We start from the raw sequence: 22,121 nt of genomic DNA, 5'->3' as shown, positions 1-22,121 counted from the left end.
CGTTAAAGCCTTGTGTCTATTCAAATAACCCGTTTTCTAATAATTTATTATACGACACGATGCGATGCGTTTATACTTTATATGGCCGGTACTACTAGATTTGCAACTTAATTAGGTGACTACTAAAATAGCAAAACCACTTATCATAAGCATCATACGAGTTCTTGTTGATGAACCTCAAAGAATTTATATCATACAACTCCTGATTTGAAATTTTGAATCATGTTATTATGAAGTGACATTTTTTAATAACGATATATTTTTTTTTATCTCCAATGCAATTCACAGTTCTTCTCCCTACAAGATTGTGAGAAACGGAGAGAGTAAAAGATGATTTCTAATCACGATTAAAAAAAACTGGTCGGGTTGGGACCTAACCGGTTCGGTTTTTAATTAAGCATTATTAGTTCCGGTCCGTGTGCGTCAACGCAGAATGCAGATGGGGATTCAATCTTCTTCTACGGATTTGTTCCACTTTGGTCACGCTTGATCTCTTTCTCTCTCGAACAAGACTCAGAAATCGTTAGTTACTTCTTCGAACACATCTCTTGCTTTTTTTTTTAAAAAAAAATCTCTAATTCGATTTGTTTCATATCGAGTAAATGTATTTGCTTGGTTGGTTTATTTATCGAGTGGGGGTTTTTGCAAATTGAGTAAAGTTTCTGAATTTTCTCATTGTCGAGTAAATGTTGCCATAAAAAGGTAAAATTTAAACTTCTTTTGGATTAACTAACAAAACTATTTTGCGGATTTTATATGAGCCAAATCTAATCGAGAGCCCACTTTTCCACCTATATTTTTGTGACTGATCTGCCATAAAAGACAACTTGTGTTTATATTTTGTTGTAGGAACTGCTATCAGATACCCAATCCAAGAAAGGTTAATGCCACAAGAGGCCAAAAAAGTTACTTGAGAATATGGTCAAAATGGACAGTATGAATACGCAACGGAACAGTTCTATGAAGAGACTACTATTTCGAGCATGACTCTGACAAGTGACAACTACGGATACACAGAAGAGTACTTATGACGAGGAGAGTTAATACCACACTACTGCCGCACAGTGCATGGGATGGGGGCTCACAAAAATAACTCAGAAGAACAAAGTTTTTCAGTTATAACTCAACAGGTTAGTTTATTAGTTACTAGTTACTATACAATTTAACTCATTCTTTTGACAGTAAGCATGCTTCTCAAATGACTTAGTTTAAGGGGAGGGAGAGTTAGAAAAATAGGACAAGTATTCCAGTGGTTCTTGTCTAGTCTGTGGGTTTTTGAATTATTTGTTTGTTTTGTTGTTGTTATAAAGGGCTTCGTAATCAGTTTCGTAATCAGGAAACTATTGGAAACTGAAAGGAAGAATTCTTTGTCAGTTTTTTGGTCTTTTATATGCACTTGCTTTCTGGTCCTCTTTTCTTCACTTATTTATTAGTAGTTCGCAACTACTATATACATTGTTCATACTCAATTTCAAAACTTTCAAGATTTTATTATGCTGACTTTTGAAGAAACTATTATTATTTTGATATGTTTAAGTATGAATCCATGTTATGACATGACGGCGATGATAGTGAAAACTACTAGGCTAGAAATCCACGGTTATATTGGAAACTAGAAGTGATCAACGGTTGAATATAATGTGTCAATTAAGATCTGTAAATTTGATTAACAAAGCAATAATAATCTAATAGTGTGCTGCCTTTAAATACTACAATAGTTGAAACGAATTATGATTTCATTTTAATTATGTACAAGACGGTAAGTGGGAAATATGATGAATACTAGCATATACTACAGTATAAAATATTTCCAAAGCTTAGAGACTTATTTTTGAACAAAACAAAAATATCGTCGCAGTCAAAAAGTTAGTCGTTGAAACTGGGAGTTTCAAAGTTTGAATGAATAAATTATGCATTCTTCAACTAATGACGATCGAGTATTTAATTGTAGTATCACAAAAGATAGTTAAAGTGATTCTTTAATTATCCGATAGCTTTCCGTCACATTAGAGTTTGGCACTCATATATGCTATTCCTAATTCCTAGCTTAGAAGACAAATTAAGACAATAAGTACTTTTGTTTGGTGCGGTGGCTAATAAACGAATTACTACTACAATTATTGAAAGTATAGGGTAAATTACGTGAGCACTCATCATCTTCTCTAATGCCCATAATCTTTTTTTTTTTTGTTTTTTTGGCTGATAAAACTTTTTGGAATTAATCAATTACGTACCAACCACCAGAAAATACAAAACAAAAATTGATCACCTCAGAAACATGGAAGAGGGTCCTATATTGATTAATGTGATTATACCCTTCCGAGACAACGTACTAAAGACTTCAGATCGATGGTAGAGTAAGTCTTCGGTGATGTGAAGTGAAACCAACCATGTTCGAAGAATCAAATTATTAAGTCATTTTGTTTTTTTTCTCCAAGAATCAAAGTCATTCGGTGTGGACCATTTTCACAACTCTTCAAAATCTGTATATTAATTACGTACAAGGTTATGTTCTCTTCAGTTTTTCTTTGTACATCAATTTCTAAAGTTTCAACAAAATCATTTGGTTGTATATTACTAATATACAATTAGTATATGTTTTAAAGATTTTAAGCAGTAAATCATCTTGTTGTGATACGTTGACAAAGTCAAGAAGTTATCGTGGTGTATGTCTGTATTCTGACAAGTTATACGGAAATATTTTGTTTTGAGGCACAAATGATGAATTGATTAGCTCATAAATAAAATTAATATATTATGGGGAAGTATATCTATGATAGAGGGGATAACATCTTTTTTATTGGTAGATAATGTCTCTCAAATCAATTCTTGTACTTCTTTTCTTGTGGAAAGTTTTTAGCATATTAGATGAGATCCACAGAAACAAATATCTACAAATCATAAAAGCTATACTTTAATTAGGCTAAATGCTAAATAGTAAAATCCACGGCTACAAAAACTAAAGAAGTTAGAAACTCCGTAGTTTTGGGGAAAACAAAATTCGTATGACTTTGTTGTGCTCTTCCGGTTTGGACAAGATAGTACCTCTCGTAGTTATTTATCTTTTAAATTATTTTTTGTGTGTTTTTCATTATTTAGTTTCAAAGTGTTTGATAAATATAACAAAACTACATTCATGCGATATCAAAGGTAGCAACTACCAAACATTTTGGCTTTGGTATATTAAGACTGCTTTTATACTATATAGACGAGTATGCTATTACTATGACTATTGCAACATCTTTTCTAAAAAGTATATATATTTTGATGCGTACTACACCCAAAGGTAACAATTTAGATATAATTATTTAAAATAATACGTAAGACACATGTTAAAAGTCCGAAAATGAGAAAACTATGGAAAGGAAACAGGGAAGATAGAGTCATAATATCGACATAATCAGAGGTTTGAGTCGTTTGACTTCACATGTGCTTAAGCAAAAAAGAGACTAGTCAACTTGTGTTAGAGATAGTTCCGTACCTTTTATGTCGACATTCTCACGACATAATTTTAAGGAGAAAAGAGTTTAAAGCTCTTTCTTAATATTTTTATTAGATATAATTGTATTTTCATTATTTCACGAGAAAAACAGTTTCATAGTTACACGTAGCATATATGGACTGAACGTAAGCTTTCCTACTTTTAAAAATCTAATCCCTAAAGATTCGATTTCTCTTTTATTTCCCCTCGTTAAAGTAGCTCTCAACTATTTGTAGTTTTTGTACAATGGCTGAGAAAATTAAAACAATATGTTCGATGACCGTATACACCTTTTTTTATTATCAATAAAAATACTATTTGTTGTTTTAGAATCTTATGTAAATAAAAGAAATATTATTACACATATCACATGGGCCATTTTGGATTCATGACTCAATGATTGTGGATTATCGATTATAATTGATAATTATTTGTGTATGAACGGAGTTAAGCACAAACAAATAATGATACTTAGCAAACAAAAATCTGAAACTTCTAGTTAGGTACTTTAAATTCAAATTTACTGAATCGTTATTATTAATTTAAAAATATTCATGAAATAGATGATTACATGTTCATTCATTTTTATTAACAAATAATATGTACCTAATTTTTTTTTTCTTTTTTTGTCTTTTCTTCTTAAAATTATGGAGCTAAATCTTGTTTGAGTTCCCACAGAACCAAAAAGAAATAAATAAATAAAGCAAAACACACAAATATTGATATATATATATATATATATATATATATATAAATGCCATATAATAAATAAGTCTTCGATTAGAATATCACCTGTTAAGTTAAGATATATATAGACGACACACACACTTTGAGATGTAAACGACGATCACTCCAATTTCCACCCGTATATTTTGTCCTTTCTTCTTCCAGTTCTTCTCGTCAGCGTCGTCATCATCATCATCATTAAGAGATTTAGTACTCAACACCTTTGTAAACCCTAATCGCTAAGATGAGAATCACACGTAACGTCAAGGTCTTACTCTTCTTCCTCTTCATATCCCTCTTCCTCATCGCCGTATCCGCTGGCGAGTCAAAATGCGAGTGTTCACACGAAGACGAGGAAGAAAACAAAGCCGGAGCTAACAAATACAAGATCGCCGCCATACCTTCCGTTCTCGTCGCCGGAGTTATCGGCGTTCTGTTCCCGTTGCTCGGCAAATTCTTCCCGTCTCTGAGACCGGAGACGACTTTCTTCTTCGTGACGAAAGCCTTCGCTGCCGGCGTAATCCTCGCGACGGGGTTTATGCATGTGTTGCCGGAAGGTTACGAGAAGCTGATGTCACCGTGTCTGAAAGGAGAAGCTTGGGAGTTTCCGTTCACAGGGTTTATCGCAATGGTCGCTGCGATTCTGACTCTCTCCGTTGATTCTTTTGCGACGTCGTATTTTCAAAGATTACATTTCAAGACGTCCAAGAGGATTGGTGACGGTGAAGAACAACGCGTTGACGGTGGCGGTGGAGACGATCTTGGGTTGCACGTGCATGCTCATGGTCACACGCACGGGATTGTTGGCGTGGAATCTGGTGATTCCGAGGTTCAGCTTCACCGGACTCGAGTTGTGGCTCAGGTATTTAATTAATTCAATTAGTTACTTTAATTGATGACCTCTATTTTAATTTTTTTTTATTTTTTATATATATTAGCCAATTATATATGTCACTTTAATTTTCATTTAGCTACTTGTTTTTGTCGTAATTTTGGGTAATTTTGTCGACAACTTCCGTTTAGAATTTGTACATTTATATATATACAAATCGTATTTGTTTAAACAATCTTATTACAAGAGAAAATATATATTATTATTTTTATAGTATATATATTTCTCTTTTACATTATTCATCTATTATATAAAAAGAGTATATATACTACTACTCTACTACTAGTAGTTAATAGGTGCATGGATTTTTTGGTCCATGCGGGTAACATATTATTTCGGAGAAATTTGACCACATTTTCTGGTCCCCCGATAGATAAAGCCTGAAAAATCAACTCTCACTCTTTAATATAGTAATTTATTCCAAAAGTAACCGTTAATACGGTTTGTACCCTTTAATATAAGTTTAACGTAAAAAGTGAGTCAACTAAAATGTTGGGAAACCTAAAGTTAGATCAAAAGATGCAATCTTTTTGTGTGTATGTAACTAAGCATAAAAGTATGGGATACAATTATAGATGATGGGTCCATATATGAGTTTGCGTCCCTTTTCATCACCCTCTTTACGTAATTTTTTGCATGAAGATTCCAATATAGATTCCTAATCCTTTTATGTAAAAGGTGAAGCTAACAACTACTCAATTTTAATAACAATTTATTAAAAATGTATAGGTGTTGGAAGTGGGAATAATAGTACACTCAGTGGTAATAGGAATATCACTTGGGGCATCACAAAGTCCAGACACTGCCAAAGCTCTCTTTGCTGCTTTAATGTTTCATCAATGCTTCGAAGGTCTTGGTCTTGGTGGTTGCATCGCCCAGGTAAACTATTCTCCTATCTTTGCTTTTCATTTTTTATTTTCACAATTCTTTTTCTATTTGCTATATAGAAGAATCATAGGATTATATATATAAGGTGTATATATGCAGTATTCTTTGATATTATCTATTGAATTTTACATATATAAAATGTGGGTGTCGTCCATCTTTTCGGCTTTTTTTGACTTATCCCCTCCACTTGCGAACTTCAAACAGCGATTCCATTTTCAACTCTTGGCTTACACACACACCTGACTTTCTTCATTTATATATGTCTTCAATTAATCACAAGGAGACAAACTTTAAAATGTATAATATTTTTGACCATTATTGATAGCTATAATGTAAAATGCATGCAGAAGTTGAACCTTTGTTGCTTTAATGGCTCTGAAAACATGTTTCAGAAAATTTAATGTTTTGCAGACATTTGACTTTTCTTGGGGCAAAAAAGCAAACATTTGACATGAACAGATAAAATAATCTAATCATGTCATATATCTTGGAGAAAATAATAGGTTATCATAAGCATATCTAAAACAATTTCATGTTTTTTCTAAACCGACGACATCTAAACATAATCATTTGGTTGATTAAATGACAATTTGATCAATTGTGTATCTCTGATCATTTGAATTCACGTATATATATATTGCAGGGAAATTTCAATTGTATGTCAATTACAATAATGTCGATATTTTTCTCTGTAACGACGCCGGTGGGAATAGCGGTCGGAATGGCAATTTCAACCTCTTATAATGAGTATAGCCCAACGGCTCTGATCGTGCAGGGAGTCCTTAACGCTGCCTCTGCAGGCATCCTCATCTATATGTCTCTCGTAGACTTTCTCGCAGCAGATTTTATGCACCCAAAGATGCAATCTAACACTGGACTTCAAATCATGGCCCATATCTCTCTTCTTGTTGGAGCCGGAATTATGTCACTTTTAGCTAAATGGGCTTAGAACGAATCGCCTGCCATTAGTACACACGTACAGTTTGTTATGCAAATGATGATATATATAAAAATTATGGTACAAATCGCGAGATTACAAATTGCTAATGTTCACTTATAGCTCATAGTCTTGTTTATACAGATTATAAAAGTTTCTTGTTTTACGACATAAGTTGGTTTGAAATTTTATTGTTTCATATTTTTCAGTTTTGGTTTATTAGTTGATGAAGTCTTGAAGAGAACATTCTAAAGTGTATTAGCAAAATGTATGGTAAATATATATATATATATATATATATATATATATATATATATTTTACAACGAAATAGTAGCAGTGCGATCTTTTAACATATGTAAATGGGAAAAGTGGAAATCTATTATGGTATGTAAATTTCATATTAATCGTTTAGACTAAAATAAACATATTAATGATGGAGGTTACAGTTGTCAAAATCTGATATCTAATAATAACAGATGGCCGAAGTAAATACAACGAAAACGTTGACTGGTTGTTGAAAAAATAAACTTTGACTATTTTTAGAATATAATCAACTTATAAAATTACTTTCTCTAGAGACTATATTGTAAATATTTGACACAAGTCGAAGGAGATTAGCTTATTCACTTTTCCATTTTAAGAACAAAGAAATATATATAGGTTACAAACTTAATTAGATATCCCTGACAAAGGAAAAAATCATAAAATAGGATATCCTTCTTTTTTTAAAAATATTTTACATTGTGCCTAGTTAGATGACAAATCTTTAAATATGATGTAGAGATATTAACATTACTAATTTAGCTATCATTTTAACTTAATCACGATGGATATATTCTAAAAAGAAATCATTATCCTTAAATCGCAATGGATAACGTCAGACCCAAAAAAGGGAAAACAAGATTTGTTGCAGAAATATTAATATAATTGTAGTAATTTGACTGATAAATATTACACAGTTAGAGAGATAGCTCAACAAACACGAGACCTTGGATTAAGAAAAAAAGCCAAAAACTAAAAACGTTTTTAGTTAAAAAAAAATATTACAAAAAATATATGTTTTTCTCTCTAATTCGTCAGTGTTATCGTTCATCTTCGGCATATAGAGATGATGGATCATCATCGTTTTCTTCTTCTTCGACTTCGACTTACACCGTGATAGACACGCACGCGCGTATGACGAGGACGAATATCTCTCGAAGAGTGAACCGTCAGGCGCCGCTTTGGTTGGAGCGGAGAAGGATCAAGCGGTGGCGGCCGTCTCTTTCTGCTATCTTGGAAGACGCATCAACCCCCGTCGTCTTCGCCAGGGAGACTAATCGTTCGTTTGGAAAACTTTTAGCCAGAGAAACGGCGTCCTACTCCCGTAGAGATCGTACGTCACTGACGAGAGCCTGGTAAAATATTTCATTATTTTCTGTTTTTTACTATCATGGAGATATTTATACAGTATTGCCATTGTTTTTAGTTATAGCTTTTCAAATTGAGATTTTGTTCATCAGCAATAGTTTTTTTAAAGATTTTTTTTTTTTATAAAAATTATCAGCTAATTTAGGGATTAATAGGATGTGGACTAATATAATTAATTAACTCACCACAGGATTGGTTACAGGAGTAATGCATTTTTTTTTCTTGGATGCAGGAGAGACACAATCACGTACCGTATAGCATCACCTGGTTTCGCTCCTTCTCCGTTCATGTATTAAAAGTGTCAAGTGTGTGTATTCATTCTTGTTCACCATCTGCAATGTTTTAGTTTTTTTCTTACATAGAACCTCCTTAACTCGAGAGAGAATTTATATAATTCTTGTAGTTGATTTTTTTTTTAAAAACGTCACCGCTTTATATTTACCCGAGCAATGTGAACAATTTATAACGTTCAGTTTATATGACGTACGTAACCAAACCTTAAAATTTCTTTTTTTTGTTGGTCTTTTTTTTTCTGAAGAAAACCCTAATCATTTGCTTATAAAAATCTCATAACCCATTCTCTAATCAAAAGTGTTTCGCCTAAAAAGTCACATCTTTCGATTCTTCCAATTGGCTTTCATCGATCGATGATCATTCCCAATTAACACGTCTTTAATTTGCTCTAGAGTCTCGATCAAGCCAACTCGATCTTGTTGCTCTTCCGGTCCAGATCGATATCGTTTCCTAAAACTTCCACGACATTGCCCCATCGATAACTTCAATCAACCTCAGCCCAAAATACAGTTCGTCGGTCCCCGAGACTATCTATGCTCTCCGACGACGGCATCAATCACACCAGATCACTCTCTACGCTAGTCGTTATCTTCAACAACGACAGACCCAAATCATCGTCCGTTACTCTAACTGCGCTGCGTTCTAAGTGGATGATCGATCAGATACAGGTTTTTTTTTTTTTTAATTCCTTTCTTAATGTTTTCTTCAATTTCTTTTTGATTATTAGTTTTTTTTTAAATCCAAAATCTGAGTGTTTAGAGTCACGTGATGAGTGGACGTCACGAGAGAGGAAGAACTTCAAGACTCTCCTGTCTAAGGCTCTCTTCTCACCTTACCTCCCATGGGTCTGGGCGCTACCTGGGTATTCATTCCTTAGTCCTTACCACTTCATCTTTTTTTTTCTTCTTCAAAAGAATGCTTTTAATTAAAATCACTTTTTAATTCACAACTTTAAAAAAATAATTAAAATTTTGTAGTTTAATTAAATTTTTGTAGATATGCAGTCTTGTAGTTTATTATATCTATTTATTTCTAATTTATCTTATTTCTGTTAGACAAGTGTGAATTTAATCCACATATTATAAGATAATTAACCCTATTTTAGTTATCTTATGATATAACTTATCATTTAATCCACATGTCATAATACTATATAAAATATATTCGAAATTATATAATAAGATAATATAAAAATAGGGTTACTTTATAGACCATTTCAATTTCTTTCTTTTTTGCCATATATGTAAAACATGAATCTTCTGGTTTTCATTTTAAATGTTTAATATGAGTACATATTTTATCTAACTACTACTGATATATAGATAGGAACGACCAAAATTAATCATTTAGCCTCAGCCTTTATTTATTAATCCACACTAGATAAAATCTAATCCAACTCTAACCTTTATATATTAATCCATTTCTCTCATAAAAAGAAGTACTACTCTCGCTCCCTTCAGACAAGATTCTCAATTTCACAAATAACCTTTTTCCTTTCAACCTCTTAAAACAAGAAAAACAAAAAAACAAGACAATTTTTTTTTATAAAAGAAAATGGTAGGGGGAAACAAAACGGAGACGAAAGGCTGCTTCTACGTTACAATAGTAGTTTGCATTGTTTTGATCGTGGGCTTAGACATCGTCGCTGGTTACGTCGGATTACAAGCCGATGTTGCCCAACAAGATGTGAATATGTCTATCATATATTATATAGTCAACAAATGATGATGATGGTGATGATGATGATTATATATATTTTGTTTTTGGTATGTGGCAGGTGAAGCACCATAGGGTGTGGATGGTCGAGTGTAAAGCTCCAAGCAAAAGAGCTTTTGTGTTAGGGATTATAGCAATGTCATGTTTGGCAGCAGCTCATGTCATTGCCAATGTGATCGGATGCTCTACCTCCAATCGATCACCAACACCCGGCGTCGGCGTCGGCGCCATAACTAATACGATCGCTACACAGTTCTACATAATATGCCTTGTTCTCAACTGGTAATAATCTTTAACACTCCTAAAACTCAGAATAGATGTCATGCATGAGAAAAGGGAAAGTTAATAGATTTGCTGTAATCATATAGTTTAGAGAGATATCATGAAATACATACCACTAAATATCATTACGTTTTCAGAAATAGAACAAATACATTTTTTAAAAGTTTACAAAGCCTTCTTAATAAAGGTTAATTTCACAAAAAGAACAAAGCCTTCTTAAAAATGATAATTCAAATGATGTATAAAAGTAATATTCGTAAGCTTAGGAAGATTTTCATAAACTTTCCTAATCATTTTACTACAAAAAATAAAAATAAAAAATAAGAAACGAAATATTTATTAGAATGCATTTTTAAAATATTAATTTACCACAAAATTAATAACCTGAAAATTATTTAGTTTAGTCCAGAAACAAATATATCAATCATTATGTATATGATGAGAATATTAATCAAAAAGTTTAATCAGTATTTAATCATTACACAAGGTTGTTTCAAGATTAAAACATTTTATAGCGTATTAACCCAGTTACATTTGTTAAAAGCTCTTGACTGAATGAAATATGAATTATGGTTTAAAATTTGAGACAATGTTGGTTGAGAACAGGGTCGTAGGAATCGCTGGAGCGGTGTTACTTGCGATGGGGATATGGTCGAACAGAGAGTCAAGATCAAAATGTGGATTCACAAACAAATATTTTCTATCTTTTGGAGCCAAAGTGTGTTTCGTTCATGCCATTGCCTCTGTCATTTATTACGTATCGTCTGTCGTAGCTAAATAATGTTGAAGTTAATTTGTGAATTGGTCGTATATATCATAGACATCGAAATCGAAATCGAAATCTCTTTCTTATTTTATAATAATTCGTGTAACAAAGATAACAGAAGCTAGATAACTTAATAAGATGTTCAGAATTCTGTGAATACTTGTGAATTGTGATTGTCGTACTAGTTACTATACGAACTAAAAGAAAGAAAAAAATAGCTTATGGCTATGACGTGGACATATATAGTGAAATTTCACGTGGAAATGTTAAATATTATAGTGTAAAAATTTGAATTTTGGTGAAATTTTCTTCAAAAATGATTTATGAATTAAGCTAGAAGGGAAATACAAGAGATGGATAAAGGTGAAATTTTCTTCAAGATCAGATTGAGGAAGAACGTCGTCGGAGTTTTTGAATTCTCGAGGCTCTCCTCGTTTGGTTTTAAATTTCTTGTGTTATTACTTGGTTCCTGATTTTTTAATAAAGACGATCAAAAAAAAATTAAGCTAGAAGGGAAAATACAAGAAATGGATAAAGATGAAATAGAAGGATAAAACGTTAGTTGCCCCCCCCCCCCCCCCCCCCCCCCCAAAAAAAAAAAAAAAAGAAGAAGGATAAAACGTTATAATAGTGAGATTCAAAACTGATTAATTATATGAGGTGAAAAAAAAAAACCGGATTAACTATAGTTAGACTCGAAAATTATAGATCTTTCTAACAAATCTTATTATAATTAAATTCTAAACTTGAAAAATCGAAATATTCGCAGATGGATTCGCTTTTTCCGTCACATACAAAAAAAAATTTTCATTTATTTATCCTATCTGCATCCAAAAACCCTAGCATGCAAACTGAACATCCCGATGAATATGCATTCATACCATATGACATCATTATTTACCACGTGTAACAGTAACCTTTAGTATAAATTAAGAAACAGAAGCTATATAGTAGATCTCAAAACTATAATGTGTTTCTTTCAAACTTAGAGATCTCAAAATCTCATACTGTTCGTATCCTTTTTTTTTTTTTTTTTTTTTTTAATTAAGTGCAAATATGGGATCACCACTGTGCGATCATTTGGCTAGGCTTTGTCTTCAATGTGACTGGAAGTTACACTATGAGACTGTGGAAAATCACGATAAGTCGCGGATTCCATTGTGTAACAATTGCGTTTCTGAGACCGCGGTTGTCCAGTGCCTTGATAAAGGGTTGAGCCTATGCCAAACATGCGTTTTAAACCCTAATATCTTCTCACGTTTTTTTCTTCTTCAAAACGGTTCTAATTATAATTCGGCATATAATTGTCTTGATTTTGATTCCTCTTCCTCGTCTTGTTCATCTTCTTTTGTTGATCGCAATTGGCCATTGTCCCATGGTTCCTTACCTCTCTTTAACGAGGACTCGTCCTCATCTTTTGAAATCTTTCAAAGAAATGAAAATTATACAAGGAATAGTTATAGTGATCAACAAGTGCCGATGCTTCGGCCCGGTTGTTTGGACATTCCTAAGGTAGTATACACTAACAATTTTGTTGTCTTTTTTGAAAGAGGGTTCTCATATGATTATGATGATTTATTTAATTTATATGTTTGTTTAGCTCTATTCATGCAATGTTTCTTCTGTGTCACTTTACGCAGGATAGTTCATACTCAGGCTTCAATGGCTACGAAACGAAAGAAGATATAGAAAATGTTTTTCTGAACGGTTTTGATGGCGACGAGGCAGTATTAAACGAATATAACCCCAATGAAGATTTGATCCTAACTGATCATCTAATCGATGAATTAACGAAGCACAATCCAGAGACCACGTCGACCAAGGTATTAACAAACATCACTTCAATTCTGTCGGTTTTGATTAACTTCATTGTCGACTTTTTTTTTTTTTTTTTTTTTTTTTAAATTTTTTTTGGTTTTCTTTTCATATATTATATCATCTTCATCATCGGGTATGTCATCGGTAATACATAAAGATTACAACATTGAAGCTTTGGCTAATGCAAGCTCTCAAGATTACTATATAAATCAAATGATTGGTTCAAATGCAAAGGAAGAGACCAATAATGTTGCAATATTCCCTAACGCTCTTGTTCAACTTGACTGTGGACAATCGCAGTTGATTTTAACCGATGAGATGTTACCATGGGAGAATCAAATACCTGTTGAAAGATATACTCCGGAAGCTCGAGAAGAGGCCAAGAAGAGATATTTCGAAAAGAAGAAGAAACGCAAGTAGGTACTATATCTCATGCAAATTATATTAAAGATAACTCCATGCCAAGTGTATACGTATTACAAGTTGAAATTAATAACAAAATGCAGGTTTGGGAAGCAAATTAGATATGAATCTCGAAAATCTACAGCTGATACGAAGAGACGAATGAAAGGAAGATTTACAAAAGCTGGTGCAGAGTATGACTATGACCCATGCACGAGCTAATTATATTAAGAAAGGGACTTATAAAATCATGAGCTAATAACAAACCAAGCTCAATTTTGAGACACCAATAAGGAAAATAAAGAGATGATTGCAATGATATGACCATCATCACATCTTTTTGGTAGTACACGGTTCCGTTCCATAATGTTTATCCACCAAGGGTGTGATGTTGTTCAGTGGTTCCGTCTGGTTGGTCGACATATCTAAACTCCGCTGGATATGCACACGCTTGAAGACTGCAAAAGTCACTGAGAGGTCAAAAACGATCTCGACTAGTATTGATTCGATTCTAGAGATTATTTTGGAGTTTCTCTTATTTCTTTCTTTCAATAAAATTAAAGGACTTCTTACGGAAACGATAAATTACTAAAAACCTTCGTTACACTCTAACCGGTACCGGAAGTCTAATAGGTTCAGTTTGTGTTGGAGTTGGTTATCAAAGACTTAAACTACATTATTCTTCATCATTTAATTTTTTTTCCGAAATATAATAAATCTATTTATGGACGTAGGATATTGTTAAGCAGATAATAGTGGATTGGAGAAGAAAAAAAGAACTAGAAAAACAGGGGACTGTCCACGTACGTGAGTCAGTCAGTAGTATTTTAACCACGTCTTTTGCAAATTAAAGATACGTATTCATGGCATTTCTCCCTCACTTTTCCTAACAAGTTCTTTAAAATCATTTTTCACGAAACAAAATTAAACCATGTCTTAGAAATGTATTAATATCATCCCTTATGGCTCGGATCTTGTGACACTGCACATGTTGTGGGCAGCAAAATTTACGTTACTAAACGTTGCTTGCTTCATATCTTCTCAATATTTAATTGTGTAAAGTATATACTATGCGCTTACATTTAACAGGCACAATAATAAATTAAAAGCAAGCCTTATTGGACTAGTCGGACTTGTAATCTTACAATTGACTCAAATAAAATTAGGAACGAGATCTAGGTACACAATTACTAAACATTAATAAATGATATATTTTTGTTAACTAACATATCAAAAAAATACAGTATGTATCTTGTTGTGACCAAAAGCAGGCAAAAAAATCTATTATCATGACCAAAAACAAATAATAAACTCTACTGTTCATTTTTATTAAAAAAAAAAACGCCTCTATTGTTAACAAAAATCTCTGTCTTTTTAAATAACAAAAAAAAAAGTCTCTTTTGTTAAATAGAAAAGAGATGTGAATAATTTGACACGCGTCAAGTAATAAATCCATTACCCAAAAATAAATCATCTCCAATTTAAGATGTGCATTACTTCAAATTGAGAAAATTGACAAAGTGGAGAAACAACTAACGTATGAGTCCATAAAGACTCCAACACTCTCCAATTAGATTTTCTAAATACGACTAATTTAATAAACTCTTACTTTATTTAATTACGCCTTAGCTTCCGTGCCTAATCACAACTAAGTTAGGCAATTACTCCTTACACTAAAACCATTCTTAACATGACTCCATTACTCTCCCTCTAATCAACCTTCCTCCTCCGCCGCCGCTACGGCCTATACCCACCGTGACCACCACTATAATTTAGTACACCCACCGTCCTATCATAATCTATTTTAAGATCTTACCTTTCCCATATTATATAGTTCCTCCGTTTCAAAATATATGATGTTTTAATTAAATCACGCAGATTAAGAATTTTTTACTAACAAGTTCAACCAATCAGAAATAATACTGCATAATATAAAATACTCCATTCGTTTCAAAATATAGGATGTTTTAACTAAAGCACGCAGATTATGAAGTTTTTACTTTTAACAAGTTCAACCAATCAGAAATAATACTGCATAATATAAAGTACTAAAGTAATCTAAAAGTTGCATAGAAACTTGAAAACACCCTATATTATGAAACAAAAGCTTCTCTAAAACATCTTATATTTTGAAACGGAAGGAGTACTAAACTAATCTAAAAGTTGCATAGAAACTTGAAAACATCATATATTATAAATCAAAAAACTTCTCTAAAACATCTTATATTTCGAAACGGAAGGAATATATATATATATATATAGGTAATATACCAATATTTATCCTTCTTCATAGATATTTTGTCTCTGTCGAACCGTAAAGAAATGTGTCTTCCATCTCGACCGGTATCCAAAACCCATTCTTTCTCTTCTTCTTCTTCCACTATCGCGACGCGTATGATAAATTGCATACTACTTTTCGCATTCATTTTCTTGGTCTACCTCCTCATCTCCGCCTCAAGGCTTCAATCTAAAAACTCTATTCATGCCTACTTTTCATCTTCTGATCAAGATCAATCTAAGAGCCTAACAAAAATCAACCACATCGTCTTTGGGTTAGGCTCAAGCACGAACTCGTGGCCTGCGCGTAGAGAGTACGTTAAGCTTTGGTGGGATGCTCAGAAAATGAGAGGCTGCGTCTTCGTTGACCGCCCCTTGTCGTCTTCGGAGAACCACACAGATTCTGATCTCCTTCCTCCGATTTGTATTTCCCAAGATACTTCTCGGTTTAGGTAAATTAACTTGAACTTTACTTTCATCATCGATTAAAATAGGTATGGCTTCTTATTACTAGTTTTAATCAGATACAGTACTATTTGTTGTAACGTCTATTTTATGTAACGTATATTGATTTTACAAAATTTTAATATACTATAATTATATAAATTTCAAATTTCTTTTTTTTTTTTGTAATTTTGTAAATTCAACTTTATTATTATATATATAAGGTACACTTGGAGAGGTGGTGACAGAAACGCGATCCGAATTGCGCGGTGCGTTCTAGAAACTGTCAGGCTATTCAACGCTTCCTCAGAAGAGGTAAGATGGTACGTGTTTGGAGACGACGACACAATATTCATCCCAGAAAACCTCGCTCGAACGCTATCCAAATACGACCACACATCATGGTATTACATAGGATCGAACTCAGAGACTTATCAGCAGAACTCGATATTCGGACACGACATGGCTTTTGGCGGTGGAGGGTTCGCTTTAAGCAGCTCATTGGCTAATGTTTTAGCTAGAAACTTTGATTCTTGTATCGAACGGTATCCACATTTGTACGGAGGAGACTCTAGGGTTCATGTTTGTGTGCTCGAGCTTGGAGTTGATTTGTCTCGTGAGCCTGGCTTCCATCAGGTTTTAAGTTTTCTTTTCTATTTCGAATAGTTATTAGTAACTTTTTTTTCAAAATTTTATTCAAAATACTATTATTTTTTTATATATATAATAAGCAGTTTGATGTAAGAGGAAATGCATTGGGAATATTGACATCACATTCAACGAGACCGATGGTGTCACTACACCACATGGCTCACATTGACCCAATCTTTCCAAACTCAACCACTTTCTCCGCCGTCAGCCACCTCTTCTCCGCCGTAGAACTCGACCCTCTCCGTATATTTCAACTCTCCGTTTGCTACGACCGTTGGTACTCTTGGACCATATCCGTTTCCTGGGGCTATACTGTTCAGGTTAATTTTTTTTTTTTTTTTTTTTAAATGGTTTGAGAATTAAGTTATGTGAATTTTCATGACTCCCGTAACGTAACGTAATGTTAATATTATATCAAATGATTTTTATTTTTGTTTCAAATGTTAGATTGATAGTAGGCATTTGTTATTACCGGTTGTTTTGCGGACACAAGAGACGTTCCGGCCGTGGGGACAAACCGGATACACATTCAACACAAGAGAGATTCATTCTGATCCTTGCCAAAGACCTGTCACTTTCTACATGCAACATGTTTCTTCTAGTCGCCATAATGGAACCATTGAAAGTGTTTACACGCAAGCTTATGAGAACTGCACCTACGATCCCATTACATCGCCTCGCAAAATCCAAGAGATTAGAGTGTATTCAAAAAGACTCGATCTCGATATCAGACAAGTAATTCATTCCATCTTTTTTCTTCTTTTCTTTGAGGGAAAAAAGTACAAATATAGTTAGATGGTGAAAGTTGATTATATTTAGAAATACGTAGTGACTTTTTAAAAAACAACACCATAAATATATAGTATTTCATATAGTTTTTACTACTACTTCCTTACTTTGATTTAAGTTTGTTTATCTGAAGTAAAGTATTTTGGATGTGGTAGTTGAAGGCTCCCAGAAGGCAGTGTTGTGATATATTACCTACTTCTTCCACTGGTGGCAAAGTAATGGAAATTGGACTGCGAGAGTGCAAAGAGAATGAGCTCATCTATATGCATCCCTAGCTATAATTTCACCGTAACTATATATATATATATATACACTATACTTTTTTCGGTATTACCATCCCATTCCCAACCAACAAATTAGTTTTAGTTCATATACTAGTCAACATTAATATATGTTGTTAATTGGCTGGTTGCCTTTCAGCTTTTGTAGTTACACATTTTTGATATATTCACCGGTCGTAACAATTTTCTGGAATATATATATATATATATATATATATATGATCATATTAATATGCAAGCAAAAAAAAAAAAAAAGATTATATATATGTTTGTAAGATATGAAATTGTTAAAATTAAAAATCTTATATAAGTGTTTGACTGGTAGAAAAGATATTTGAATTGTAGGAGAAGAATAATTGAAACACATCGGAACTGTAAAATATTCGAAAAAATAACAAATTCCAGAGTATTCTTTTTAAAGGATGACTCAGTCACACTCGACAACTAACAAACTAACAAACATATGTTTTCTTTTTAATTTCTCTCATGAAAATTGTTAGGTTACATGCAATTATAATTTTGGTGAGTTAATTTTCTTATAAATTAACAGGGTAATTGCGTGGAACCCGGCTCAATCTGGATCCCTGAAAACTAGATATCTTTAAGTCCAAACCAAATTAAAATACACCGACAATAAAATGAGATTATTTTTGTGACAACATTTTAATAGTCGACCGAAGAAATTGATTAAAATCTAGGGTAATTGAAACTGATGAAATGAAAATTAGGCTACCTACCTTATAATTCCCCTAGATTTAAAATATATAAAGTTTGAGAATGATATTTTACTTCTATTACAAACTAAGAATCTAATTAGAGTTCTTTTTTTTTTTTTTTTTTTTAGTCTCTCACTTTTACAGCTGTTTCTTTTTTTTTTTTGTTTTTGTACTTTTTCTTAAGAAAGAATTTAACCTCCTTTTTTTTTTAACATAAAGAGAAACAAAAATTTAAATGCGAACGCGGACCAAAATTTACAAACCCGGTTTACTCGGTTTAAGCATAATTGGAAATTAAAATGATTTAATTAAAGTAATTAACCTTACGGTGGAGGATTAGACGACTTTCCCACCGTGATGATAATATACATTTGCCTTCTTTCTTTCTTAGATAGTTTTTTTTTGGTTAACTGTGTCTGTCTCGTCTTCATCCATATTTGCGTGATCTCTCTCAATCAGGGTCAATCTTGTTATCTTCGCCCTCGAGGTTCCTCAGAATTACTAAATCTTGCCATCGCCGATGACGATAGAGCCGACGACGACGCAATCGCCGTCTTCGGAGACGGAGGTTCACTCTGGCGAGGACTTCGTTCACATCGACGACCCTAGACCTACCGGCGATATCTCCTTAAGCGACAGCATAGTTAATGTGGACAAGGATGAACTGCTCGACGAAGAAGCGGCGGCGGCGGCAGAGGAGGAGGGATTTAAAGACTCTGATTCTGTTGTTAGCGGCGGCGATGGAGATGGAATCGGCGGCGGTGATGCCGGCGAGTGTTCATCTGAGACTGTTAAAGCTGAGCTGCCTGATGAATTGGCCAAAAGCGTTGTGATTCTGACGTGCGAGTCCACAGCGGATGGTGGATCTTGCGATGTCTACTTGGTTGGTACTGCTCATGTTTCCAAGGTATCTTCCTCGTTTTGTTTCTAAATTTGCGGAAGAATTGAACTAGGATTCTGGTAATTACTGGAATGATTCAGAGATTGCTTGATTTGGAGAAAGCTGAATTATATTAATTGCATGTGAAATTTTTTTCAAGAAGATCTATCAAACATTTATTTCTATTAGGGGGAAATAATGATGGGACCTGTGTTTTTGGTTGTATCAGAACAATTCCCCAAAATGGAGTTATGGTTTAAATTTAGTAGCTTCTGGAAAAATATTGCTAAATTCAGCAAAATTGGGCTTTGTTTGATTGTATTATTAGTCAGAACAAATTAAATGCTTAGCTCTTTGTTGTCAGATTAGACTATGATTCAATCATTCATCATGGAATAATCCGAGTAAACCTTTTCTGGCTTGCAGCAATCCTGTCTTGAAGTTGAAGCAATCATCAGCTTCTTGAAACCAGAGGTTCTTCTCTTTTGAATGCTCATCGAGGACTGAAGTTTGATATTTTTATTATGTCTATGCTGAGGTCTAAGCATGTTTGTTGTTGATATTACAGGTTGTCTTCGTGGAGTTGTGTTCAAGCCGATTGTCTGTTCTCAAACCTCAGACTTTGAAGGTTTTCTTTTCACAGTCTTTGTGATTCTTCTTCTTCCTTCCTGTTTTGTTTTATATTTTTAATGATTAATGTTGTCAAAAATGATATACTAATCACGAAACAGAAGCTGCCTATTTCTTAAATGAAATTTCTATGATGCTTGTACTTCACTTGCTCCATATGCTATGCTTTGTTGTTGATTCATTTCAGATCCAAATTACTTATGCATGATTCTAACCCTTTTGCTTATTCTGATATGGTACTATGTTTTGCTTTTCTAGATTCCAACCATGTCGGACATGATAGAAAGTTGGAAGCAAAAACAGAACACATTCGGAATACTTTATGGATGGTTTCTTGCAAAGGCAGGTTTCCTTAATCATGTAATTTTTTTGATGGAAGCTAAATGTTCTGAACCAAAAAATTTACACCCTCTCCTTCTGTTAGATCGCCAGTCATCTTGAGGTTTTTCCTGGTGCTGAGTTTCGTGTGGCGTATGAAGAAGCAATTAAATACGGCGGCAAGGTGATACTTGGTGATCGTCCTGTACAGGTGATATGTTTGTCCCTTGTTTTAAAACGTTCTTGCAGCAATGTTATGCATCTTATAACATGGAGTCGCATCTCTAACACCTCATCGGCGTCTATTTTTCAACAGCATTAATTCAGTATATTCACTTTGGTTTTGTATTTGTCGAAGCAGATTACGCTAAAAAGAACATGGGCCAAAATGCCTCTGTGGCACAAGGTAAAGTTTTTATACTCCATACTGTTTCAAGCTGTCTTCTTGCCCAGCGCTGAGGAACTCGAGAAAATGGTATGTCTTAGTGTATTCTTTGTTCCCTACTCTGCACATGTAAATGAATGTGGTTTGTTGTAACGAGGATATATTGTTTCTGAATATTGGTCGATGGTAAATTGCATTGGTTTCAGCTGAAAGATATGGACGATGTGGATATGTTGACTTTGGTGATTCAAGAAATGAGCAAGGAATTTCCAACTCTCATGGATACAATAGTGCATGAGCGAGACCAGTTAGTATTCTCTATTCCCGCTCTATGTAGTTTATCAGATTTGTAAAGCTTGGCGTATCATGATATATAATCTGGAAACTAAAATAGAAATACTGGTCATAGCCAAAATAGATAAAGATTTAACGATCTTCCATCGGCTTTCACATCCAAAGTATCTCCTGATATAAGAAATTTGCAGGTACATGGCATCCTCTTTGCTGAGAGTTGCAAGTGAGCATAGTTCGGTTGTGGCAGTTATCGGGAAAGGGCATATTAATGGAATCAAGAAGAACTGGAAGCAACCTATAACGGTTTGATCTCGTTTCAACCTCTGAGTGAAGGAGCTTAATTTTTTGTTTAGGATTGTACTTAATTTTCGTTTCGTGGAAACTGCAGATGAATGATCTAATGGAGATACCGAGCGACAAGTCAGTATTTACGGTAAAGAGGATAATATCATCAGTGGCAATGGCAGTTGCAGGGACAGCTATAGTTTCGGGTATACTTCTTGCAAGAAGAAGGTGAAGAAGATTGTGATTGGTGCAGAGTTTTCTCTTCATTCTCCTCAGAGCCATACGAAGGAATGATACAAACTCAAATAACTTTTTTTACTTTTGTACTTGATTGGTGAAAATAATAGAGCTTTCTTTCTTTTTTGACTTTCGGTATTTCTCGTATCAATTGAAGTTTTTTTTTTTACTTGGGTTTTATTATATTTAACAAACTAAAACTGTGAACCAAAATTTTTAACTGAAAAATAGTTTAGACATTTTGATTAGAGTCTGTTAGTACATGGAATTGTCAAAAAGAAAAGATCATATGTGATTATTTTGGTCAAAACAGCCGTTAAA

At 33.5% G+C, this 22,121-nt stretch overlaps 5 protein-coding genes, 1 long non-coding RNA gene and 1 pseudogene across 8 annotated transcripts; 6 read left to right on the top strand and 1 right to left on the bottom strand.

Moving 5' to 3' along the window:
* The first annotated feature begins 4,155 nt into the window (after positions 1–4,155).
* On the top strand, positions 4,156–7,110 carry LOC104739066 (zinc transporter 5). The gene is made up of 3 exons (XM_010459313.3): positions 4,156–5,069; positions 5,829–5,978; positions 6,631–7,110. Exons 1-3 carry the CDS (start codon positions 4,452–4,454, stop codon positions 6,934–6,936), a joined length of 1,074 nt encoding a protein of 357 aa, XP_010457615.1. The 5' UTR covers positions 4,156–4,451; the 3' UTR covers positions 6,937–7,110.
* Positions 7,111–7,897: 787 nt separating this feature from the next.
* On the bottom strand, positions 7,898–8,657 carry LOC147927764 (uncharacterized). The gene is made up of 2 exons (XR_015580586.1): positions 8,521–8,657; positions 7,898–8,319 (listed from the first exon to the last, which is right to left on the bottom strand). It is a non-coding gene; the product is annotated as an uncharacterized LOC147927764 (long non-coding RNA).
* On the top strand, positions 7,982–8,848 carry LOC104739065 (uncharacterized). Its single transcript, XM_010459312.3, has 2 exons — positions 7,982–8,322; positions 8,568–8,848. The coding sequence occupies exons 1-2, from the start codon at positions 7,982–7,984 to the stop codon at positions 8,629–8,631; spliced, it is 405 nt and encodes a 134-aa protein (XP_010457614.2). The 3' UTR covers positions 8,632–8,848.
* Positions 8,849–9,391: 543 nt separating this feature from the next.
* Positions 9,392–11,550, top strand: LOC147927763 (protein DESIGUAL 4-like). 2 transcript variants are annotated; one of them, XM_087485695.1, is made up of 3 exons: positions 9,392–9,491; positions 10,407–10,627; positions 11,234–11,550. In XM_087485695.1, the coding sequence occupies exons 1-3, from the start codon at positions 9,471–9,473 to the stop codon at positions 11,406–11,408; spliced, it is 417 nt and encodes a 138-aa protein (XP_087341821.1). In that variant the 5' UTR covers positions 9,392–9,470; the 3' UTR covers positions 11,409–11,550. The 2 variants fall into 2 exon arrangements, with proteins under 2 accessions (XP_087341821.1, XP_087341820.1); XM_087485694.1 differs by lacking the exon at positions 9,392–9,491 and adding an exon at positions 9,977–10,315.
* Positions 11,551–12,394: 844 nt separating this feature from the next.
* On the top strand, positions 12,395–13,932 carry LOC104739062 (uncharacterized; annotated as a pseudogene). The gene is made up of 4 exons (XR_015579188.1): positions 12,395–12,905; positions 13,034–13,216; positions 13,512–13,627; positions 13,718–13,932. The product of XR_015579188.1 is annotated as an uncharacterized LOC104739062 (transcript).
* Positions 13,933–15,791: 1,859 nt separating this feature from the next.
* On the top strand, positions 15,792–18,238 carry LOC104739061 (uncharacterized). Its single transcript, XM_010459308.3, has 5 exons — positions 15,792–16,342; positions 16,559–16,970; positions 17,069–17,305; positions 17,433–17,720; positions 17,930–18,238. Exons 1-5 carry the CDS (start codon positions 15,936–15,938, stop codon positions 18,047–18,049), a joined length of 1,464 nt encoding a protein of 487 aa, XP_010457610.2. The 5' UTR covers positions 15,792–15,935; the 3' UTR covers positions 18,050–18,238.
* A 743-nt stretch (positions 18,239–18,981) lies between these two features.
* Positions 18,982–21,969, top strand: LOC104739060 (uncharacterized). The gene is made up of 9 exons (XM_087485693.1): positions 18,982–19,678; positions 20,078–20,125; positions 20,220–20,279; positions 20,540–20,623; positions 20,706–20,810; positions 20,961–21,074; positions 21,191–21,291; positions 21,470–21,581; positions 21,667–21,969. Exons 1-9 carry the CDS (start codon positions 19,292–19,294, stop codon positions 21,793–21,795), a joined length of 1,140 nt encoding a protein of 379 aa, XP_087341819.1. The 5' UTR covers positions 18,982–19,291; the 3' UTR covers positions 21,796–21,969.
* Positions 21,970–22,121: the final 152 nt, after the last annotated feature.

Source organism: Camelina sativa, chromosome 14 (assembly GCF_030686135.1).
Source record: "Camelina sativa cultivar CO46 ecotype springtype chromosome 14, ASM3068613v1".
NCBI lineage: Eukaryota > Viridiplantae > Streptophyta > Magnoliopsida > Brassicales > Brassicaceae > Camelina > Camelina sativa.
Note: the sequence above shows the minus strand (reverse complement) of the source record. Positions and strands in the feature narration are given on the sequence as shown.

Bases quoted from the DNA above. Each gene is read 5' to 3' on its own strand.
- LOC104739066 (XM_010459313.3), top strand. From the start codon at position 4,452: ATGAGAATCACACGTAACGTCAAGGTCTTACTCTTCTTCCTCTTCATA. The intron at 5,070-5,828 runs GTATTTAATTAA...AAAAATGTATAG, and splicing joins GGACTCGAGTTGTGGCTCAG to GTGTTGGAAGTGGGAATAAT. The intron at 5,979-6,630 runs GTAAACTATTCT...TATATATTGCAG, and splicing joins TTGGTGGTTGCATCGCCCAG to GGAAATTTCAATTGTATGTC.
- LOC104739065 (XM_010459312.3), top strand. From the start codon at position 7,982: ATGTTTTTCTCTCTAATTCGTCAGTGTTATCGTTCATCTTCGGCATAT. The intron at 8,323-8,567 runs GTAAAATATTTC...TCTTGGATGCAG, and splicing joins ACGTCACTGACGAGAGCCTG to GAGAGACACAATCACGTACC.
- LOC147927763 (XM_087485694.1), top strand. From the start codon at position 10,184: ATGGTAGGGGGAAACAAAACGGAGACGAAAGGCTGCTTCTACGTTACA. The intron at 10,316-10,406 runs GTGAATATGTCT...GGTATGTGGCAG, and splicing joins CCGATGTTGCCCAACAAGAT to GTGAAGCACCATAGGGTGTG. The intron at 10,628-11,233 runs GTAATAATCTTT...GGTTGAGAACAG, and splicing joins ATATGCCTTGTTCTCAACTG to GGTCGTAGGAATCGCTGGAG.
- LOC104739061 (XM_010459308.3), top strand. From the start codon at position 15,936: ATGTGTCTTCCATCTCGACCGGTATCCAAAACCCATTCTTTCTCTTCT. The intron at 16,343-16,558 runs GTAAATTAACTT...TATATATATAAG, and splicing joins CAAGATACTTCTCGGTTTAG to GTACACTTGGAGAGGTGGTG. The intron at 17,721-17,929 runs GTAATTCATTCC...TGGATGTGGTAG, and splicing joins TCGATCTCGATATCAGACAA to TTGAAGGCTCCCAGAAGGCA.
- LOC104739060 (XM_087485693.1), top strand. From the start codon at position 19,292: ATGACGATAGAGCCGACGACGACGCAATCGCCGTCTTCGGAGACGGAG. The intron at 20,126-20,219 runs GTTCTTCTCTTT...TTGATATTACAG, and splicing joins TCAGCTTCTTGAAACCAGAG to GTTGTCTTCGTGGAGTTGTG. The intron at 21,582-21,666 runs GTTTGATCTCGT...TGGAAACTGCAG, and splicing joins ACTGGAAGCAACCTATAACG to ATGAATGATCTAATGGAGAT.